Genomic DNA, 16,872 nt, shown 5'->3' on the forward strand with positions numbered 1-16,872 from the left:
GCAATGTTTATTGTCTACATAGTTGCAGGCAGCATGCCTGCTGGCAAGCAGAGGACTGAACTGGAGGGAACAAAAGCAACGAGTGCCACCATTCACAGGGCAGAGGGTTGAGGGTAGGCAGAGGTCAAAGGCAAGCAATGAGGGCAAGTGTGGCACTCAAGATTTAAGTAAAGTCCCATGTGATATTCAACCATTACATAAGCTAAGTAACTCACTTTATATTTACTATACTATTATAATATACATGTTACATTTGAGTACTATACATTTATTCAGTTTATAACCTCTCAAACAGAGTTTCTATTTATTATAAACATTAATAGAACTTTAGTACACATTATAAGTGTAGAAAATGCTTTTATATTATATTATATAGTAGACACAAGTCTTTTTCTTCAAGTAAAATACTATAATAAAGTATTTACTCTCAATATATTTTTGTTAAAATATATTTACTCAATATATAAAGCTATTATAATACATATACTGTATTATATTCATTAATAATACTTTTAGAACCTTTATAAGAGTATATAAGACTTGTTTTTACTTTATAATAGAGTTAAATACTTATAATTACAATAAAACAGATAAATAATGTGTATTTTATTATATAAGATCTATAAAGCTATATAAGAAAATGGACTTTTCCCTGACATGAGTAATTTATTTTATAACTCTACTACATAACATTTTTTTCCTCCTGACATAGAATATTGTATGAGTTTAAAGTGCACAGTGAATGTATATAATATAGAAGACATAAGAACTTATTTACTTACTATAATAGCTTTCTTGATTTTCAAATATTTCTATTTAATACAAGCTACTTATAAACTCTGCCAGATTTTAGTACATGTCTATGTGTTGTATCTAGTACAGAATCACTCTTTACATGCATCCTATATTATATAGTAAGAAATGTTAGAGAATATTAATCTGAGTTTGGTTTATAATACTAAAGACAGTGTGTATGTTACATTGGATCAATCCAGAAGTGGTAATTGAAATATGTTGTAAAGCATTATTATTGTAACAGAATGACAAGCTACAATTGCATTTCTGTATATTGTATAATCTACTAATACAATAGTAATCATATTTTTAGATGACTTTTCTTGGTTTGCATACTTACTACTATTACAGAGCCATTACAGCACCAAACGTCATTAACCACACGTGCTGTTCGATCCTATAGCTAACCACTCTTTTCCTAGCCATACTTCCATACTCTCAATGCAAAATAGTGGTTACAGCAGTTCATCTCGTCATGAACGTAACTTCACTTGCCACATCACAATGAGCTGATTGACTTACCTCACTTTGCAGACATGGTTGTGTATAAATACGATTCCGACATCTCAGCCAAGTGCAATTGTGTACGCAAGGTACAAGCCTGCAGTAACTAGAAAGATTCAAGCCAAGGCCCATCATAATGACAAGAAAGAACAGAGGATATACTTCTGCATCGAATCAGCAACTCAAACCAGCCTCACAACACAGTCATACAAGCTCACAACAAGGAAGGGAGGTCGGAGGAGAAGTGGAGCTGAAGCGTTGCTTGTCTGTATGCACAAATCTTCAAGCTGAAATCAATAACAAGGTGTCTTGGTTGAACTCCTTTGATTCAGTTCACGATACACTTGCCAGTGTCCAAGCGTCTCTTCCTTCAAAGGACGATCTGAACAGTATCATCAGTGCTGCCAAGGTGATTTCTCAGCGTCAGCGCGAGGGAAAAAATGTAGATAAACTCCACGACTCTGAGTTCTATCGCTTTGATAGGTCAAACAATTTACAAGAGGTTCAAGTGTCCAGAGAGGGCGAGAAGGAGGAACTGAAGCAGAGAATGGCTGAATTCAAAAGAGCGTTCAACGTGAAAGAAACACCTGCTCGTGGCAAAAGTGGCAAACGCCAAAGTAACCAGAGTCAAATCATCCAAGCTGAAGACTTAATTCAACGCATCTATATATCATGGCGAAACGGAGACTATGAAGGGTTTGCTAAGTTACACGAGACTATAGACAAGATCGAACTGCATCTGAAAGACATCTTGGACGACCGCACATTCTGGAACCTCACGAAAGAAAACGTTTCTGATATCACTGAACAACACAACGAAGTGAAACCGTATCTTAAGAAGCGCCAGGTAGAAAATCTTCCAACCTTGAAGGCTGCAGAAAAGAGACTGGAAGAAATAAAGGAACGCGCGGTTTTTATTGAACAACAAGTGAGGTCGCGTTTCTGGTTGCAATTAGGAAATTTGAACGGGGTGCTAAACGCTGCGCATATACGGCAGTAGGATAGGTAACGCATAAGAGAAGTAAAGGGTCAGATCGGGAGGTATCTAACAGTAACCATGTAAGGTAGAGGCACGATAAACTCGACAAGCTTGTCACGTCACAGTCACAACCCTCGCTTACCATATTAGGAAGGACCCTAGCGGCCAAAATCCAAGCCAGGGACCCCATGTCAAAAATCAAGACTCTTATCTCCCCCTTTTTTATGTCAAATTTCTATAGAGACATGTTGACTATACTGTTTACATTTGCTAATAGATTGACTTTGCTATTGAGTGTCAATCTGTCTTCTGAGACATTACAGTTCTGACAAATAACAGTGACTAATATAAGTGTCCTACCATATTTGGCAGTATTAGTCATGCATTAGTCAGATATTTCTTTTTTAAGGGTGGCCAAAATTAAGATGCAAAAATAAAAAAACTGCCAAACTCTACAAAAACAAAGAATACAGTGTTTAGTACAAAAAAAGGTATTTTTGTATCTACTCAGTCAGTTTTGAGAAAATTGAAAATTTGTTCCACAGAATGATAAATAAGACTATTAACTACTATTCTGTGGGAAAAAAAGTGTCATATAAGGGTTGCTGTAGTACTAGTTCGATCAACTTTGTTGAAGCTACATAAGGCAAGTAGGGTTAAGTCACGTGCGTCACGCAGCTTGTCGAGTTTATCGTGCCTCTACCTTAACTAGTTTAGTAGTTTCCCAAAATGACTCCCTGGACTGCTGAATATTTTTTCGAGTTACACAACGCCTAATTGATATATGATTAAACGCCACTTGTAAAGTGTTAGATTGCGCATACTCTCGAAGCTTTACGTGAACTGCCCATATTATGTCAACTCATCCCTAAAGCTTAGGAAGATTCTTAAACTCCGGCTTGTTCTTAGTCTTGAACGCTGCGAATGAGTCTTTCAGGTCCTATTATTACATAGCGATTCGTAAGTAAAGGTACGCGCGGAAATTAAAAGAATACATACTGATGCTTGCAGAGCAAAAGCGTTCCAGGTCGCTTGATATTCCAGGGCATCCGCCACACTAATGAAATACCATTAGTATTGTGAAGTTGAGGTGAAAGAGGGAAATTACCTATGATCTCTCGCATGCAGCAAGAATCTCTTCGTGCCAGCTACTGCAACAGGAGATTTCTCAGCAATCTTTGAAGCAGTCTCCACAGCAGCCTTTATGACTTCATCTCGTCCGCCAGGAACTACGCGAGAGATGAATCCGAGTGCTTGGGCTTCGGAAGGTCCGAAAGGACGTGCAGTGTATGCGAGTTCGCTCGTGAGGGAGAAGTTGGCAGCGATTTTTGGAAGACGAGCAAGGGTGCCGATGTCTGCTGCAAGGCCTACGTCAACTTCCTAGATTTCAATCGTCGTTACAAAGCATGTTACTGCGGATAAACCAACATCAACTAAGAAAACTGACTTTAATGCAAAATTGAGTATCCTCAGAAGCATATCGAACATCACATGCACAAGCAATGTCGACTCCAAGTCCAAGTACTAGTCCATGCGCAGCGAGTATGACAGGGACACGACAGTGTTCAATGGCGGAAATAGCGGATTGGAATTTGAGAAGATGGTCTCGCTGTCTGAGAGCTTTGCGCGCCGGGTCGGTGTCCGCGTCAGAGGTAATTGAGCCCGCATCAGTCACTGTATACGTGTATGATTTAGTCATGTGAGAAATGCGTAGGTTGTGTACGGAAGGGGAAATGGAGTGGAGGTTAGTTGACTTACGGTCAAGACCGGCTGTGAAGATCTTTGAGAACGCAGAGGCGAGAACAACGGCGCGAACTGCACCGTCCTTGTCGATTTTGTCAAATACTTGTCCAAGTTCAGTCCATAACCTAAAGAACAATACAACAACATCCTTAGCATACATAAATTGATGTAGATTCACGAAAAGGATGATATTCACGCATCATTAAACGCGTTTACCGGTTTCCTATTGGTTGATTTCTCTGAATTAGATACACGAATTTAGTTAAACGTAGGAAAACCTACCTTTGAAGTTCTACAAGGAGAACATGCTGAAACGGAGAGGACACTTTAATGGATGGAGATGTTTCATACGTGTAGTCGGTCATGATTCAAGCGAAGATATTCTGGTGGCACCTTGTTGCACGTTGCAGCAAGTCGTTCAAGGAAGGAGTATTCTGAGTGATTAAAGGTCCAATGGAACTTGTTATAGCTACAGCATGTTTCAATCGGAGTTGTGGATTTCTTCTAGTAGAATTCGTTACGGTGCAAGGAGAAGTTCTTTTGCCCAAAGACGTAGGTGACGCAATCACATGATTCGGTCCCGGTCTCCAAATGTCCGTGCTGAGTGAGAGACGCCCGATGCCCGAGCGTGTTCCTTCGTTCTCTCCTTCATCTTTGGCTGCCGTATTACTACAGTTGAGGCTCGTCACGTCTGTCGAACCTACCTAGCTGCTATATAACTGCCGGACGCCACGTTGATCAAACCATCTAGGTGACAAGCTTGAATAAGAACATCAGCAAACTCCTATACTTCACAACAAATCATGTCTGGCACATTCAAAGGAACTCCTGCAGTCGACTCGACGGCTATCTTTCAGCCCAACCTCTTCTCTGGTAAAGTCCTCTTCTGTACAGGAGGTGGTTCAGGAATATGTCGAACCATGACTGAGGCGATAGTATGTCCCGCATTCATCTCTACCACCTCAAGCCATGCGTCTCATTTCAGTCATGACAAGTGCCTAACGTTTGCATATTATGATTGATTTCAGATGAAGCATGGTGCAGACGCAGTTATCGTAGGTCGCAAAGCCGAGCGTCTCGCTTCTGCAGCACAAGAGATGGAGAAGCTTACCGGAAAACGATGTATACCCGCTCAAGCCGATGTGCGCAAACCTGAGCAATTGAAAGAGGCGGTAAAGAAAGCCATTGATACTTTTGGGAGGATCGACTTCGTTATTTGCGGTATGCTTCAATTTGCCAGTGGAATGTTCTAATCTGACAGGCTATTGGATTTTTTAAACAGGCGCTGCGGGGAACTTCCTCGCACCCATCTCAGGCCTCTCAGAGAATGGATTCAAGACAGTCATAGAAATCGATACCGTATGTTTCACTCTTCCCTTTCTCCAAAATTCTCTCCAAAATTCTCGTACTTAATATCACTCTATAGATCGGGACATACAACACAATCAAAGCAACCCTCCCCTACGTCCGCAAAGCACACGGATCCTACATCCACGTCAGCGCAACCCTCCACTACCGGGGTACACCATTTCAAGTCCACGTTTCAGCAGCGAAAGCAGGCGTAGACGCAATCTCACGAGTCCTAGCAGTTGAAGAAGGTCCGCACGGTGTCCGTTCAAATGTCATCGCACCAGGTCCCATCGGCGGAACAGAAGGGATGGACAGACTTTCCGCTCAACCCAGCCCTTCTTCCTCTTCCTCCCCCTCCTCCACATCCTCAACGGCTTGGAGCTCAAATAACCACTCGGGGATACCTGTAGCGAGGGTAGGAGACAAGAGGGACATCGCTAACGCAGCGGTGTTTCTGTTCTCACCTGCTGCTTCGTTTATTTCTGGTGCGCTGCTTGTAGTGGATGGTGCGAGTGAGCATGTGAGAGCTTCGCAGTTGCCGTATCCGCAGAGTGTGCTGGATCCTGAGTCGGTTAAGGAGATGATTAAATCGAAGCTTTGATGTAGTGCGCACATCTCGTGGTTGGATTGTCTGGAGTGGTCGTAGTACTAGTTTGCATTCCTACGTAGTATAATGAGACCGTCTACAGGGGTAACGAATAAGGAATTTTGGACAAGCACAAAGGTGCAATACCGCATTGTTTGTCATCGACAAACATGAAAATTGAAAAAGAAATAAATTAGGGCATTTACGTGCTTTGCAATGTATTTCATAGTCCAAATTTTAGCGCTGGATATTTGCAGTCTGGACTATTGGACTGCCATAAGTTATACCGGCATATTATTAAATCCGTGCAAATATTGAAATAACAGTTTTCGAGAAATCAGCATATACTGTCCAAATTGTGGCGCCCTTCACATTATTTTTGCTAAATTGTCGGGATTCAAAACCTCACCGCAGCCCCTTAATCAATACAGAAGGTAGATTGCTTTTGGGTATGCTTTCGACATGAGAAGGTAAAAAGTCTAGATGATGGACGTTCGTACATGATTCAATGTGAATGGGTGACGGCATAGAACAAGTATAATTACCCCATTCGAACGCAATCGCGTGTTTTTCGACATTACGCGAGTCTCTTTACTCTCCTTACCTCGGTCCTCCATCCCATTCAAGGCCGCCATCCGACCGACAATCAGCGCTCGTGCATCTTCCATCCCTTCCATTGAACACCATTCACACGTAGAAGGCAAAATACCCGCTCCCGAACAATGAGGGCTTGTGGGGATCCGTATGGAGGAACGGTCACGAGGTGGTCTTTGCTCAAATCTTATGACGTTTCGCGCCGCGGATAAATTAGAATAATACGTCTAGGCGTGTTCTTGAAGTGATGCGGAGAAGCTGGTGGGGCACCCGCAAGGGCCGAGGAGGTCATTTGTTTTATGTATTTATACCCAGACGTATTAGAGGAACCGAGTTCTCTGACGGTGACTGTCCCAGCGGCTGTCATGAACCGAGTTCGTTTGAGCGCGTTGTCGTTGCTGTTTGCGACGCAATGTATCGCTGGCGCTTGGGCCGCTCTGCTTCCTCGTGCGGTGGATGACACAGCCCATTCGCTGAACGTCTCCACTTGTCCTGGTGTGTCTGTTTTAGTAATTGGCTTCCCTTTGTAGTCATTCATCTCCTGGTGGTCGGTCTACTTTTGTGCTGCAGGATACACACTCCAGGATCTCCAAAATACTTCAAGCGGCTTCACAGCGTCTCTTGCACTCGCCGGTCCGGCGTGTAATGCATTCGGCAATGACATTGCCAACCTTACCATTGCAGTTGATTATGAATCTCAGTCTCGGTAGGTTATTTTCAACAATACATTATTTTTCATATCAGTTCTTACAATGCAACGTTGGTGATGTAGGCTTCACGTTCACATATTCGACACCGCGAACCAACAATTCCAAATTCCCGAATCCGTAATCACACGTCCTTCGTTCGACTCGACAGAACAATCGGAATCAGACCTCGAGTTCCACTACAACTCTGCACCTTTTGAGTTTTGGATCACGCGTCGGTCCGATTCACCGGATGCGGCTCCGTTATTCGATACTCGGAAGGCTAGTTTACCGCCGACTCCGGTGCCACCTTTGAATGCTGGTGATAATAGAACTGCGTTTGATGGTTTCTCACTTGTTTTTGAGGATCAATATCTTCAGGTGTGTACATATATATTATTCTTTAGAAAAAAGAGAAAAACAGAATAAACTGATAATAATAAATCTGTATAGTTAACGAGTGCTTTGCCACTCAACACAAATATCTATGGTCTAGGAGAAGCCGTAGCAAGCAGTGGGATCCGTCGAGATGTCGGAGTAGGGAACAGCTCGAACGGAGGGCTAGGAACTATCCAAACGATGTGGGCTCGTGACGTTGCAGATCCGATTGACGGAAATATGTATGGAATGCATGCGGTTTATATGGAACATCGATTTGATGAGAGTACTGCGAGTTCAAAGTCGCACGGGGTGTTTTTGTTGAAGTACGTCTTTTTTTTCAATTTAGCTTACCAACCTTTTTCGTTTTTATATTGATCAACTTTGTGTGCTTGATATGATAGCTCCGCCGGCTCAGACATCCTTCTCTCAACTCCTCCTTCCTCAAACACTTCACTTGTACAATATCGCGCTATCGGTGGGACTCTCGATCTGTATTTCCTGTCAGGTCCGAGCCCAAAAGAGGTTGTGCAACAGTATGGTGAAGTAGTTGGTTTGCCAACGTGGCAGCCGTATTGGGGATTCGGCTTCCATCTTTGTCGGTAAGTATCAGCTAAGTATATTAAAGAATGTAAAATGGTGATTAATTGTTGGAAATTTATTTGTAGATGGGGATATACGAACGTAAGTGTGACTCGTGAACAGGTTACGAGGATGCGTGAGGCGAATATTCCGCTTGAAGGTTCGTCTAACATTTCTTCTTCACTTATTTTCGTAATTCTCTCATATTTTCCACTTGTTGGCTTTGGCGCTGACATCTATTTGTGCCCATTCATGTTAGTGCAATGGAACGATATCGATTTGTATCACGCATTCCGAGACTTCACCACCGACCCGGTCAGTTTCCCGACTGAGGAAGTGAGAGCGTTTATCCAGGAATTAGTTAGTACTCCCTAAACGTTTTATTTTATTCATTATTTAATATCTGACACGATTCTCTCTTCGCGGTGACAGGCTTCAAACAACCAGCACTGTACGTCTATCTGTTCTATATGAAGTAAACGTAGAACATTAACAGGACATTTACACGGATGCGTAGATATACCGATTGTTGATGCAGCGCTTGCAAAAACCGTCAACACTACCGATGTTGTAAGCTTTATTCACCTCCTGCAAGCCTATTTAATTCACCTCGCATCTTTTATTTAACTTCTTCTAACATAGTATGATCCATACACATCCGGTACAGACCAAAAGGTGTTTATCACCAACTCCGACGGAAGCGAATATGTCGGACAAGTCTGGCCTGGCTTCACAGTCTTCCCTGACTGGTTCGCGAACAACACGGTTGCTTGGTGGACGGAGGCGTTTAAGAATTGGAGTACGACCGGTGGAGTGGAGTTCTCAGGGATTTGGTTGGATATGAACGAGCCGAGTTCGTTTTGTGACGGATCTTGGTAGGTGCCCTTTTCTTAAGTCATGTTCGCGGAACATTACCTCCGCAGAGCGAAAAGTTGACTGACTGACACCTGTATTCTGTACAGTGGATCGAACCGCGACATCACAAACACAAGTACACCGTTCATCCTCCCTGGCAAACCCGGAAACCCTGTGACTGACTATCCCGAAGGGTACATTTCTTCTAATACAGGTTCTTCACTTAGATCGTCGAGTAGACTTTCTAAATTATTGTTGATACAACAGGTACGATGAAGCTGTTAATGGACCGAGTGGGAACATTACGATGAACAGGACTATTGTTTTTGAGCGTGCTGCGTTTGCTTCTAGGTCTGAGAGTGATGAAGAGAATATAGTGAGGTTTGCGAAACGTGGATTGGGCGCTGGGAGTCAGTCGGGTGTGGATCTTAATAGTCCGCCGTATGCGATCCATAACGGTCGGTTTCCTCGTCAAGTATTCCCTCTTAACGTTGCCCTAATAACGATCGGGTCGTGTTGTAGGCGCTGGCAGGCTGTCGATTAACACAGTCGCGACGAACGCGTCTTCTGCACCTGGATACGCACAGCTGGACATACATAACTTATTCGGTATGATGGAAGAACGGGCAACACATTTAGCTGTACAGGATGTCATTCCAGGAAAGAGGCCATTCTTGATTGCTCGTTCAACGTTCCCTTCTTCTGGTAAATGGAGTGGACACTGGGTGCGTTGTTTCTACCCTCTAAGCGTGTAATAGTGTCCTTAATACTGATGTTGACGGGACTGGCGTTGGTGATTCGTGAATGGACAGTTGGGCGATAACTTTAGCCAGTGGCTGTACATGCATTTCAACATTCAAGGCGTCCTCCAGTTCCAGATGTTCCAGATTCCAATGGTTGGAGCTGATACGTGTGGATTTAGTGCGTAATTTCCCTCCGTTATGCTCCAGTTTGCTAAATATTTATTTATTTGTCTTTAGATGGAAATACAGACGAAGAGTTGTGCAACCGATGGATGCAGCTTTCGGCATTCGTCCCCTTCTATAGGAACCATAACACTTTAGGAGCAATATCTCAAGAACCATACAGATGGGACAGCGTTGCGAATGCGTCTCGGATCGCGATGGCTGTGAGGTATTCGATGCTGCCATACTGGGTTAGTTTTCCTTCTCCATTCTTTCCTTCTATTCGCACTAAATCATCTGTGGTTGTGAATCTTGTGATGTCTAGTATACGCTTTTCGCGAACGTGTCGACTCAAGGAACTCCACCCGTTCGAGCGCTGTTTTGGGAGTTCCCCGATGAATCCGAGTTGTTCGCGGTGGATCGACAGTTTTTGGTTGGACGTGATATTCTTGTTACTCCCGTTCTTGAGCCGAACGCTACGACTGTTGATGGTTTGTCTGCGTTTCATGCAAATTGCTCCTTTGAAATTGTGTATTTACGTATTGTCTCAGGGATCTTCCCCGGCCGCGGAAGCGTAACATGGCGCGATTGGTACACGCACTCCGTTGTCAATACCTCATCGACGAGTGGAAATGCAACAACTGCTACACTTCCCGCACCTCTGGGACACATAAACGTACACGTACGGGACGGCGCTATATTGCTCTTGCACGCGAAACCGGCGTATACAACGACTGAGACAAGAGCGGGACCGTTCGAACTGCTCATTACTCTTCCTCTCTCCGGTGAGAGGAGTGCTTTCGGAACGAGTTACGTAGATGATGGAGTCTCATTCCCTCCTGGCCCGAATACTACACTCGTCTTCCAAGCATCTTCCCCCAATTCGTCGGGAACGCTCACTTCCACGCCAACTGGTGCGTTCAACATTGAGCAGAAGTTGACGAAGGTTACCATCCTCGGTGTAACGACGAACCCGACGAAAGTTTCGCTACAGGGAAGTGCGGTCGGGAGCGCTAGTTGGGTGTTTAATGATGAAGGCAAGAAGGGAGAATTGATCATCGAAGGGGACGGGGTGAATGTTGATTTGAATAAGGCGTTCACAATTGAGTGGACATAATGCTGATGAGTCGGCGTTGGCCCACAGTCTGTCATGCAAGTATGCAATTGAAGTACGATATCGCCGTATTTGACAATAAAATTTCCTTACTTGAATCCAGAAAATGGGTGTACAAATGTCATCTAACGCACCAAGCCGCACTATCAGCTTTCATAACTTTGCATCTTCCTTTCTTTTTCCAATCAGATTTTAAACTTAGGAAGGACGTAAAGGGCAAGGAAAGTGTACACTGCGGACGCTTATGTAACCGCCACTTAGGACCTTCCGCCATCCGTCGATCTTTGAAATTTATCACTATCTTCCATCTTATTGAACAAGTGCCGAAATCAAACCTGTGCTCCCCTATCTTAATGAAACGCCACAAGATCGCTTCTCCGACTAATACTGGTTCTCTTCACTCTATCTGTTATATATACTTGTTTGTGATGCATATGGCCTTTTTTGTTGCCTTGTGACAATATATAATGATGAGTATACAGGGGGAATTGTGCTCTGGACCCACAAGTTAAAGAGGCCGTCTTCTTGTGTGCTTTTTGACACGCAGTGCATCCTTTTTCTCACACGCTGGGTCTTCCATTTGTCTGCAAGCTGTATCTGATGGGCTTTTACAGTTTGATGTAGGGGTGTGTTAGAACGCCGACTCAGAAGTTTACAATCCTTCAGTTTATCCATCCGCTGCAGCTACATTCACGAACATGACACAAGTTTAGTCTACTCAACCGGAGATGAACCTCATAATATTCTAATACGCAAAGCATGCTCGATAGGAATCCGGCTGAGTGAAATAGGCATGCATTCCCAAGTTCTCCTTTGCCTGCACTGATTGATGATTTGTAGAGTTTTACGCCATCAAACTCTCCCGTGCCAATCACAATCAGATCATCACTCGCGCTAATGAATAAAACATATAAAACAGCCAGTGCCTAGTACATATGCCTGGTTCTGCTCGAATACCCCCATCTCTTTCCTCAGTGCAGAAACACATTCACCATAATGTCCAGTGGGATAGTACAAACTCTCGAGCATGACATATATATCATTCAGCTTACAAAGCTTATGAGTGGTACGTTGGCATCTGAATCGCTGCCATTATTATGTTCATGCTAATAAAGGCTATATTTGTTGGATTTGAAGTCTCGTCCATGACACTGTACCTCTATGACTTCCGTTCGTATCCCTTCCGTATTACAGAAGAATGAATTAACCTGTTTTTATTGACAGTCCTGACACACGACGATGAGGTGCTGTTCATGTGGGTTCGTATAACGTTTGCTTTTTCGCTAACGTTCGTCGGCTAAACAACATATGGCATATCTCAGAAAGCTGGCTTTGGTCTTGGGAAAGTCGTATATTTCTCAGTAAGTACTAAAACCCCGTTTTGCGCGTTTATTCAGCCCATTTACGATGTGCAGGTCCGCTACTTGACGCTGTTCGTCATGCTGTGAGTCTATCACGTAAAGGACTTATAATACAGTTCACTTCAACTGGCTTTGCAGATTTATAAATATTAGTACGACGCTCACTAAATGACATTAATTTATACGCTGACGCATTCTAGTGCTATTTCTTCCTCAAGTTTCAGACGAGGTATGTACTCAAAACCAATATCCTTTGTGTATCAGAAAGTTCACAGCGATACAGCTGTAGGTATCTCATTGACATTTAACGTATGAAACAATTCAGGAAACAATTATTATGCTGTCCTACCTTCGCTATAGATGTGAGAACTTCTTATACAAATTTACACTTTCTAATTATTATGACTTGCAGGTCTATCGTGGATACGATTTCATTGGGTAACTGGTGTTCTAATAGGATTTCTAACGGAGAGTGAGTTGTTTATTAACGCGGCCCTTGTACTTGCAGTTCATTGTAAATTATTTGTCCAGTTCCTCTTGTATTGCGCATTTATGCATTATACAACAAGAACAAGCAAATTTTGGCCCTCATAGTAACATGCCTCATTGCAACCGCCCTCAGCATGTTAAGTATCAGTGCATGTATAATGCGTACAGAAGGGGGTCAGTGATTCCATTTGAATATAAATCTGCACTAGAATCCAGGAATTTGACATTCGTTATTCAGCCAACTGGATTACTCTCGGAGCTGGTTCTGATATGCATATGTGTGTTCCAACAGACGTGGGAAATCTTTACAAAGTCTTCTGGATTCCACTGCTGCTCGACGAGTTCCTACTATTATGCCTTGCTTTATTGAAATGGTATCAAAACCTTACTGTGCATGGTATACAGGCTGCAGCAACGAACGAGATGGTTAAAGATTCAATGCTATATTTCGGCACGTGAGTTAGTTCATTCTTTAACTAGCTATATTGTGACTATTGACATCGTATGTGTCTGTAGGACATTCTCGTTTTTCTTATTCAGCCATCTGACATGGGTTATTGGAGGAGTGAGCTTAGTATACTGTGAATAGGTTAACTGATTTACATTATATACTCTAGCCACTATACATTGAACTTCCGGTTGGTTTTGCCATAACTATGGGTGGTATTATGTCCCAGAGATTGCTCCTAAACATACGGAAATACCGATGGGGACAGGATGTGGAAGAGTCACAAAAATCTGTCTCGAGTTTTTCTGGGCGAGCGCACAGATTTGCAGTGTCTGAGGACAATATTGAATTAGAGAGTATGGGATTTTGATTACAGTATTTTGTTAAATTGATGTTGTATGTTTTGTATAAAGAGTAAAACACATGTGCACTGAAGTTGTGTTACCCTTGCACGAGCTGTGATACTACTTGCGTGCACAATGACTGGGACAAGAGGAGGATTTTGGTTTGGACATTCAAAGCTTGGATTATTAAATTGCCAGTAGAATACAAGTGGGGAATACAATACAAGAGAGAAGTAGTAACAAGGAAATGTAGAGGGCATAGTGTAACAGGTGTAGTAAGGGACGAGTAGTGTCACACAACTATGAAACCAGACGTGCAGCCGAGCACGTCTGATGGTTGATGGTTTGCAACCACTGGTTGTGTAACCGGTGGTTGCGAATTTGGCAGGCACTGGTCGCGCGACCAGTGCAACCGAGCAGGGCCTAATGCAGTCTGTTGAATTTCTCAACTAGTACAAGTATATATAAGCTGGCCTAAACACCTTCTTGCATCTATTTCCTTCTTTATTTATATGTCAGCAAGCTTTACCTATAATAATATAATATATCTGTCATATATGCCTAATTATATGTGCATTTATGCACCTAAAGTCCTAACTTATGTTTCTATTTATTTATTTGTGTCTCAATTATATCTACACTGTGTAGTACTTATGTTAGGACACATAATTATATACTAATTTGAAAGGATAAATGATGAAAGATGAAGGGAAAGTAATGATCTATACACTATACTACTTGTGACCAAAGTGACAAGGTTGGCACTGGTGGTTGACGGTTGTACCGGAAATTGCCGGCCATCAACCACCAACCTGCGGTTGCGCGACCAGTGCAACCGAGCAGGGCCTTATGTATCCACTACATACATCATGTTTATACTACCTCGGCACGTGCATTAAATTTTATCCATCATGATTGTCTATCATCTATAAGTATATGGTTTTTTATATATCCCTTTATGATCAAAATGAAGAACAGCAAGGAAGTTAAGAAGCCCAACTAGCTATTATGTTGCTACAACTCGGACCGGAACGTTTCAAATTTCCACCGGCATTGTTGTTCTCCTATCATTGGGACGGATCCTCAACAAATCCGTGCTTCTGTATATCATGATTGATGCCACAAGAATGCTATACCGGAAATTACAATTTGCCTTACTTGTATCCCTTGAAAATACTCACTCATGATGTACCCAATCCCTTTTTGTAACTTGGTGACTATTATTATGAACAGGACTGCAAGTAATCCGCACTGTAGAAATGCAAGTAAAAAGAAATTATATTCTTGTCTACTACTTTCAGCACCTAACACAGCTTGGTTTCGTCATATGCTATGTCTTCCATGTTCCAGAACGTTGCATCTACTGTGCTCCAACATGATCTGATTTAGGAGGCTGGTTAAAAGACTGGTTCAGGTATTTCACGTCTTGCAGTTTGTGTATCTGCTGTACCTATATTCCTATATGGCCTAGGTGTCCATTAGAGTGGAATATGCATGCATCACCCTGTTCCTCTTCTCCTGTACCTGTTTACTAGCCTGTGTAACTTTGCATCTTCTAATCAATCACAATCAGATTTTCACCTGGGTGGAGCCAACAAGATTGTAATATAAGTCCGATGATACAGGGTATGAATAGTGCTATCTGGTTCATCCCAACTCCACGCCCCTTTCCTTGGGTTTACCATACACGCTGATCATAATGTCCAGTGAGCCGATAAAGAGTCTACAGACTCTCGAGCATGAAATACACATCATTCAGCTTACAAGCTCATGAGCAGTACGTTGATCTTTGAATTATCGCTGTTGAATTTACACTGATAAAGGCCATACCGTTTGAATATAAAGTTTCCTCAATGACATTATGCCTCTATGACTTTCGTTCGTCCCTCTTCTGTATCTCAGACGAGTAAATTGACACCTTTTGATCGATAGTTCTAACACTTGGTGATGAAGTTACATACATGAGGGTATATCAAGTTTTGGTTGACTGCTCTCAGAAGAACTAAATAACAGACACTGTGCCCTAGAAAGCCAGATTCAGTCTTGGAAAGTTTGTCTATTTCTCAGTATGTGAAAAGTTTAGCTTTATCTTTTATACTAACTCATGTGCGAAATGCAGGTCCAGTACTTGATAATTTGTACTGTGGTGTAAGTTCATCATATAAAAAGCTTCTTAAAGCATGCAATTAAACTAGCATTGCAGCTTTATAAACATCAGTATGATGCTCACTAAATTTAATTAATCAATACCCTGACACACCTTAGTACTATTTCTTCCTGAGGCTCCCAATGTTGTACGTATTTCATCTAGTATCTCATTTGTATTAATAAACTCACGACGAACAGTTGTATGTATTCCATTGAGACTGAAGCTACAGAAACAACAAGAGAAACATTGATAACCTCTTTCTTACATTCCAGATGTCAGTTACTCTTTTGTTGTTTATTCTCTTTGCTATTTTAAAATTCGCATCACAGGTTTATCATGGATACGATTTCAATGGGTGAACGGTGTTACATTAGGATTTCTTATAGAAAGTGTGTAATTTATTGATCTGGTCCTCATTGCAATTTATTGACAATATTTTGTGTAGTTCCTCTCGTTTTGCGTGTTTACACTTTATTCAATAAAAATAAACGTGTTTTGGTCTTTGCAGTAATATGCTAATTTGCAACTACTCTCAGTATGTTGAGTATTAGTGCAAGTCTGATGCGCACAGAACAGGGTAATAGATCTATTCGATTGTATAATCCGAACTAGTAGTCTAGAGCTTAAAGTTTATTATGTAGGTACCTGGGTGGAATTTGGACGTGCTTCCAACATGCACGTATGTGTTCCAACAAACATAGGTCATTTATACAAAGCCTACTTGGTACCACTACTTGTCAACGGAATCCTGCTAGTATGCCTTGCATTGTACAAGTGGTTCCAAAACCGCAATGTGCATGTTGTACAAGCTCCGGCAACAAAAGTAATGATTAAACAATCAGTGCTATATTTTTGCACGTAAGCCTATGTACTGTTCGACTAGATATTCTGTAGATGCTTACAAGGTACTTGCACTGGCATGCAGTACTGTTACCTTCTTTTTATTCTGCCACCTAACATGGACTATTGGAGGTGTCAGTTGACTATTACTGTAATCCAGTTAACACATG

General features: G+C 42.2%; 5 protein-coding genes across 5 annotated transcripts; 4 read left to right on the top strand and 1 right to left on the bottom strand.

Annotated features, from left to right (window-relative positions):
- Positions 1-1,435: 1,435 nt before the first annotated feature.
- FOMMEDRAFT_155780 (uncharacterized protein) lies at positions 1,436-2,299 on the top strand (the record flags this gene model as incomplete). Its single annotated transcript, XM_007266166.1, has 1 exon — positions 1,436-2,299. The coding sequence occupies one exon, from the start codon at positions 1,436-1,438 to the stop codon at positions 2,297-2,299; it is 864 nt and encodes a 287-aa protein (XP_007266228.1).
- A 576-nt stretch (positions 2,300-2,875) lies between these two features.
- Positions 2,876-4,386, bottom strand: FOMMEDRAFT_146473 (ClpP/crotonase; the record flags this gene model as incomplete). The annotated part of the gene is made up of 7 exons (XM_007266167.1): positions 2,876-3,051; positions 3,103-3,218; positions 3,278-3,335; positions 3,387-3,658; positions 3,726-3,952; positions 4,037-4,146; positions 4,304-4,386. The coding sequence occupies 6 exons, from the start codon at positions 4,384-4,386 to the stop codon at positions 3,147-3,149; spliced, it is 822 nt and encodes a 273-aa protein (XP_007266229.1). The 3' UTR covers positions 2,876-3,051; positions 3,103-3,146.
- A 262-nt stretch (positions 4,387-4,648) lies between these two features.
- On the top strand, positions 4,649-6,254 carry FOMMEDRAFT_122494 (NAD-binding protein). Its single transcript, XM_007266168.1, has 4 exons — positions 4,649-4,956; positions 5,050-5,242; positions 5,304-5,380; positions 5,448-6,254. Exons 1-4 carry the CDS (start codon positions 4,825-4,827, stop codon positions 5,970-5,972), a joined length of 927 nt encoding a protein of 308 aa, XP_007266230.1. The 5' UTR covers positions 4,649-4,824; the 3' UTR covers positions 5,973-6,254.
- A 454-nt stretch (positions 6,255-6,708) lies between these two features.
- Positions 6,709-11,167, top strand: FOMMEDRAFT_19850 (uncharacterized protein). The gene is made up of 17 exons (XM_007266169.1): positions 6,709-7,046; positions 7,122-7,257; positions 7,324-7,618; positions 7,691-7,941; positions 8,020-8,217; positions 8,284-8,357; positions 8,457-8,557; positions 8,630-8,648; positions 8,715-8,767; positions 8,840-9,072; positions 9,160-9,319; positions 9,384-9,510; positions 9,575-9,777; positions 9,865-9,973; positions 10,033-10,208; positions 10,283-10,448; positions 10,509-11,167. The coding sequence occupies exons 1-17, from the start codon at positions 6,917-6,919 to the stop codon at positions 11,072-11,074; spliced, it is 2,997 nt and encodes a 998-aa protein (XP_007266231.1). The 5' UTR covers positions 6,709-6,916; the 3' UTR covers positions 11,075-11,167.
- An 890-nt stretch (positions 11,168-12,057) lies between these two features.
- Positions 12,058-13,739, top strand: FOMMEDRAFT_146476 (uncharacterized protein; the record flags this gene model as incomplete). Its single annotated transcript, XM_007266170.1, has 12 exons — positions 12,058-12,137; positions 12,209-12,241; positions 12,296-12,330; positions 12,394-12,432; positions 12,487-12,515; positions 12,571-12,584; positions 12,633-12,665; positions 12,845-12,904; positions 12,964-13,095; positions 13,160-13,376; positions 13,438-13,486; positions 13,539-13,739. The coding sequence occupies exons 1-12, from the start codon at positions 12,068-12,070 to the stop codon at positions 13,737-13,739; spliced, it is 912 nt and encodes a 303-aa protein (XP_007266232.1). The 5' UTR covers positions 12,058-12,067.
- Between the last annotated feature and the right edge of the window lie 3,133 nt (positions 13,740-16,872).

The sequence above is a fragment of the Fomitiporia mediterranea genome (assembly GCF_000271605.1).
Source record: "Fomitiporia mediterranea MF3/22 unplaced genomic scaffold FOMMEscaffold_5, whole genome shotgun sequence".
NCBI lineage: Eukaryota > Fungi > Basidiomycota > Agaricomycetes > Hymenochaetales > Hymenochaetaceae > Fomitiporia > Fomitiporia mediterranea.

Excerpts from the sequence above, each read along its gene's own strand:
- FOMMEDRAFT_122494 (XM_007266168.1), top strand. The coding sequence starts at position 4,825 with ATGTCTGGCACATTCAAAGGAACTCCTGCAGTCGACTCGACGGCTATC. Across the intron at positions 5,243-5,303 it reads GATCGACTTCGTTATTTGCG|GCGCTGCGGGGAACTTCCTC; the intron begins GTATGCTTCAAT and ends TTTTTTAAACAG. Across the intron at positions 5,381-5,447 it reads CAGTCATAGAAATCGATACC|ATCGGGACATACAACACAAT; the intron begins GTATGTTTCACT and ends ATCACTCTATAG.
- FOMMEDRAFT_19850 (XM_007266169.1), top strand. The coding sequence starts at position 6,917 with ATGAACCGAGTTCGTTTGAGCGCGTTGTCGTTGCTGTTTGCGACGCAA. Across the intron at positions 7,619-7,690 it reads TTGAGGATCAATATCTTCAG|TTAACGAGTGCTTTGCCACT; the intron begins GTGTGTACATAT and ends AAATCTGTATAG. Across the intron at positions 9,320-9,383 it reads AATTATTGTTGATACAACAG|CGTGCTGCGTTTGCTTCTAG; the intron begins GTACGATGAAGC and ends ATTGTTTTTGAG.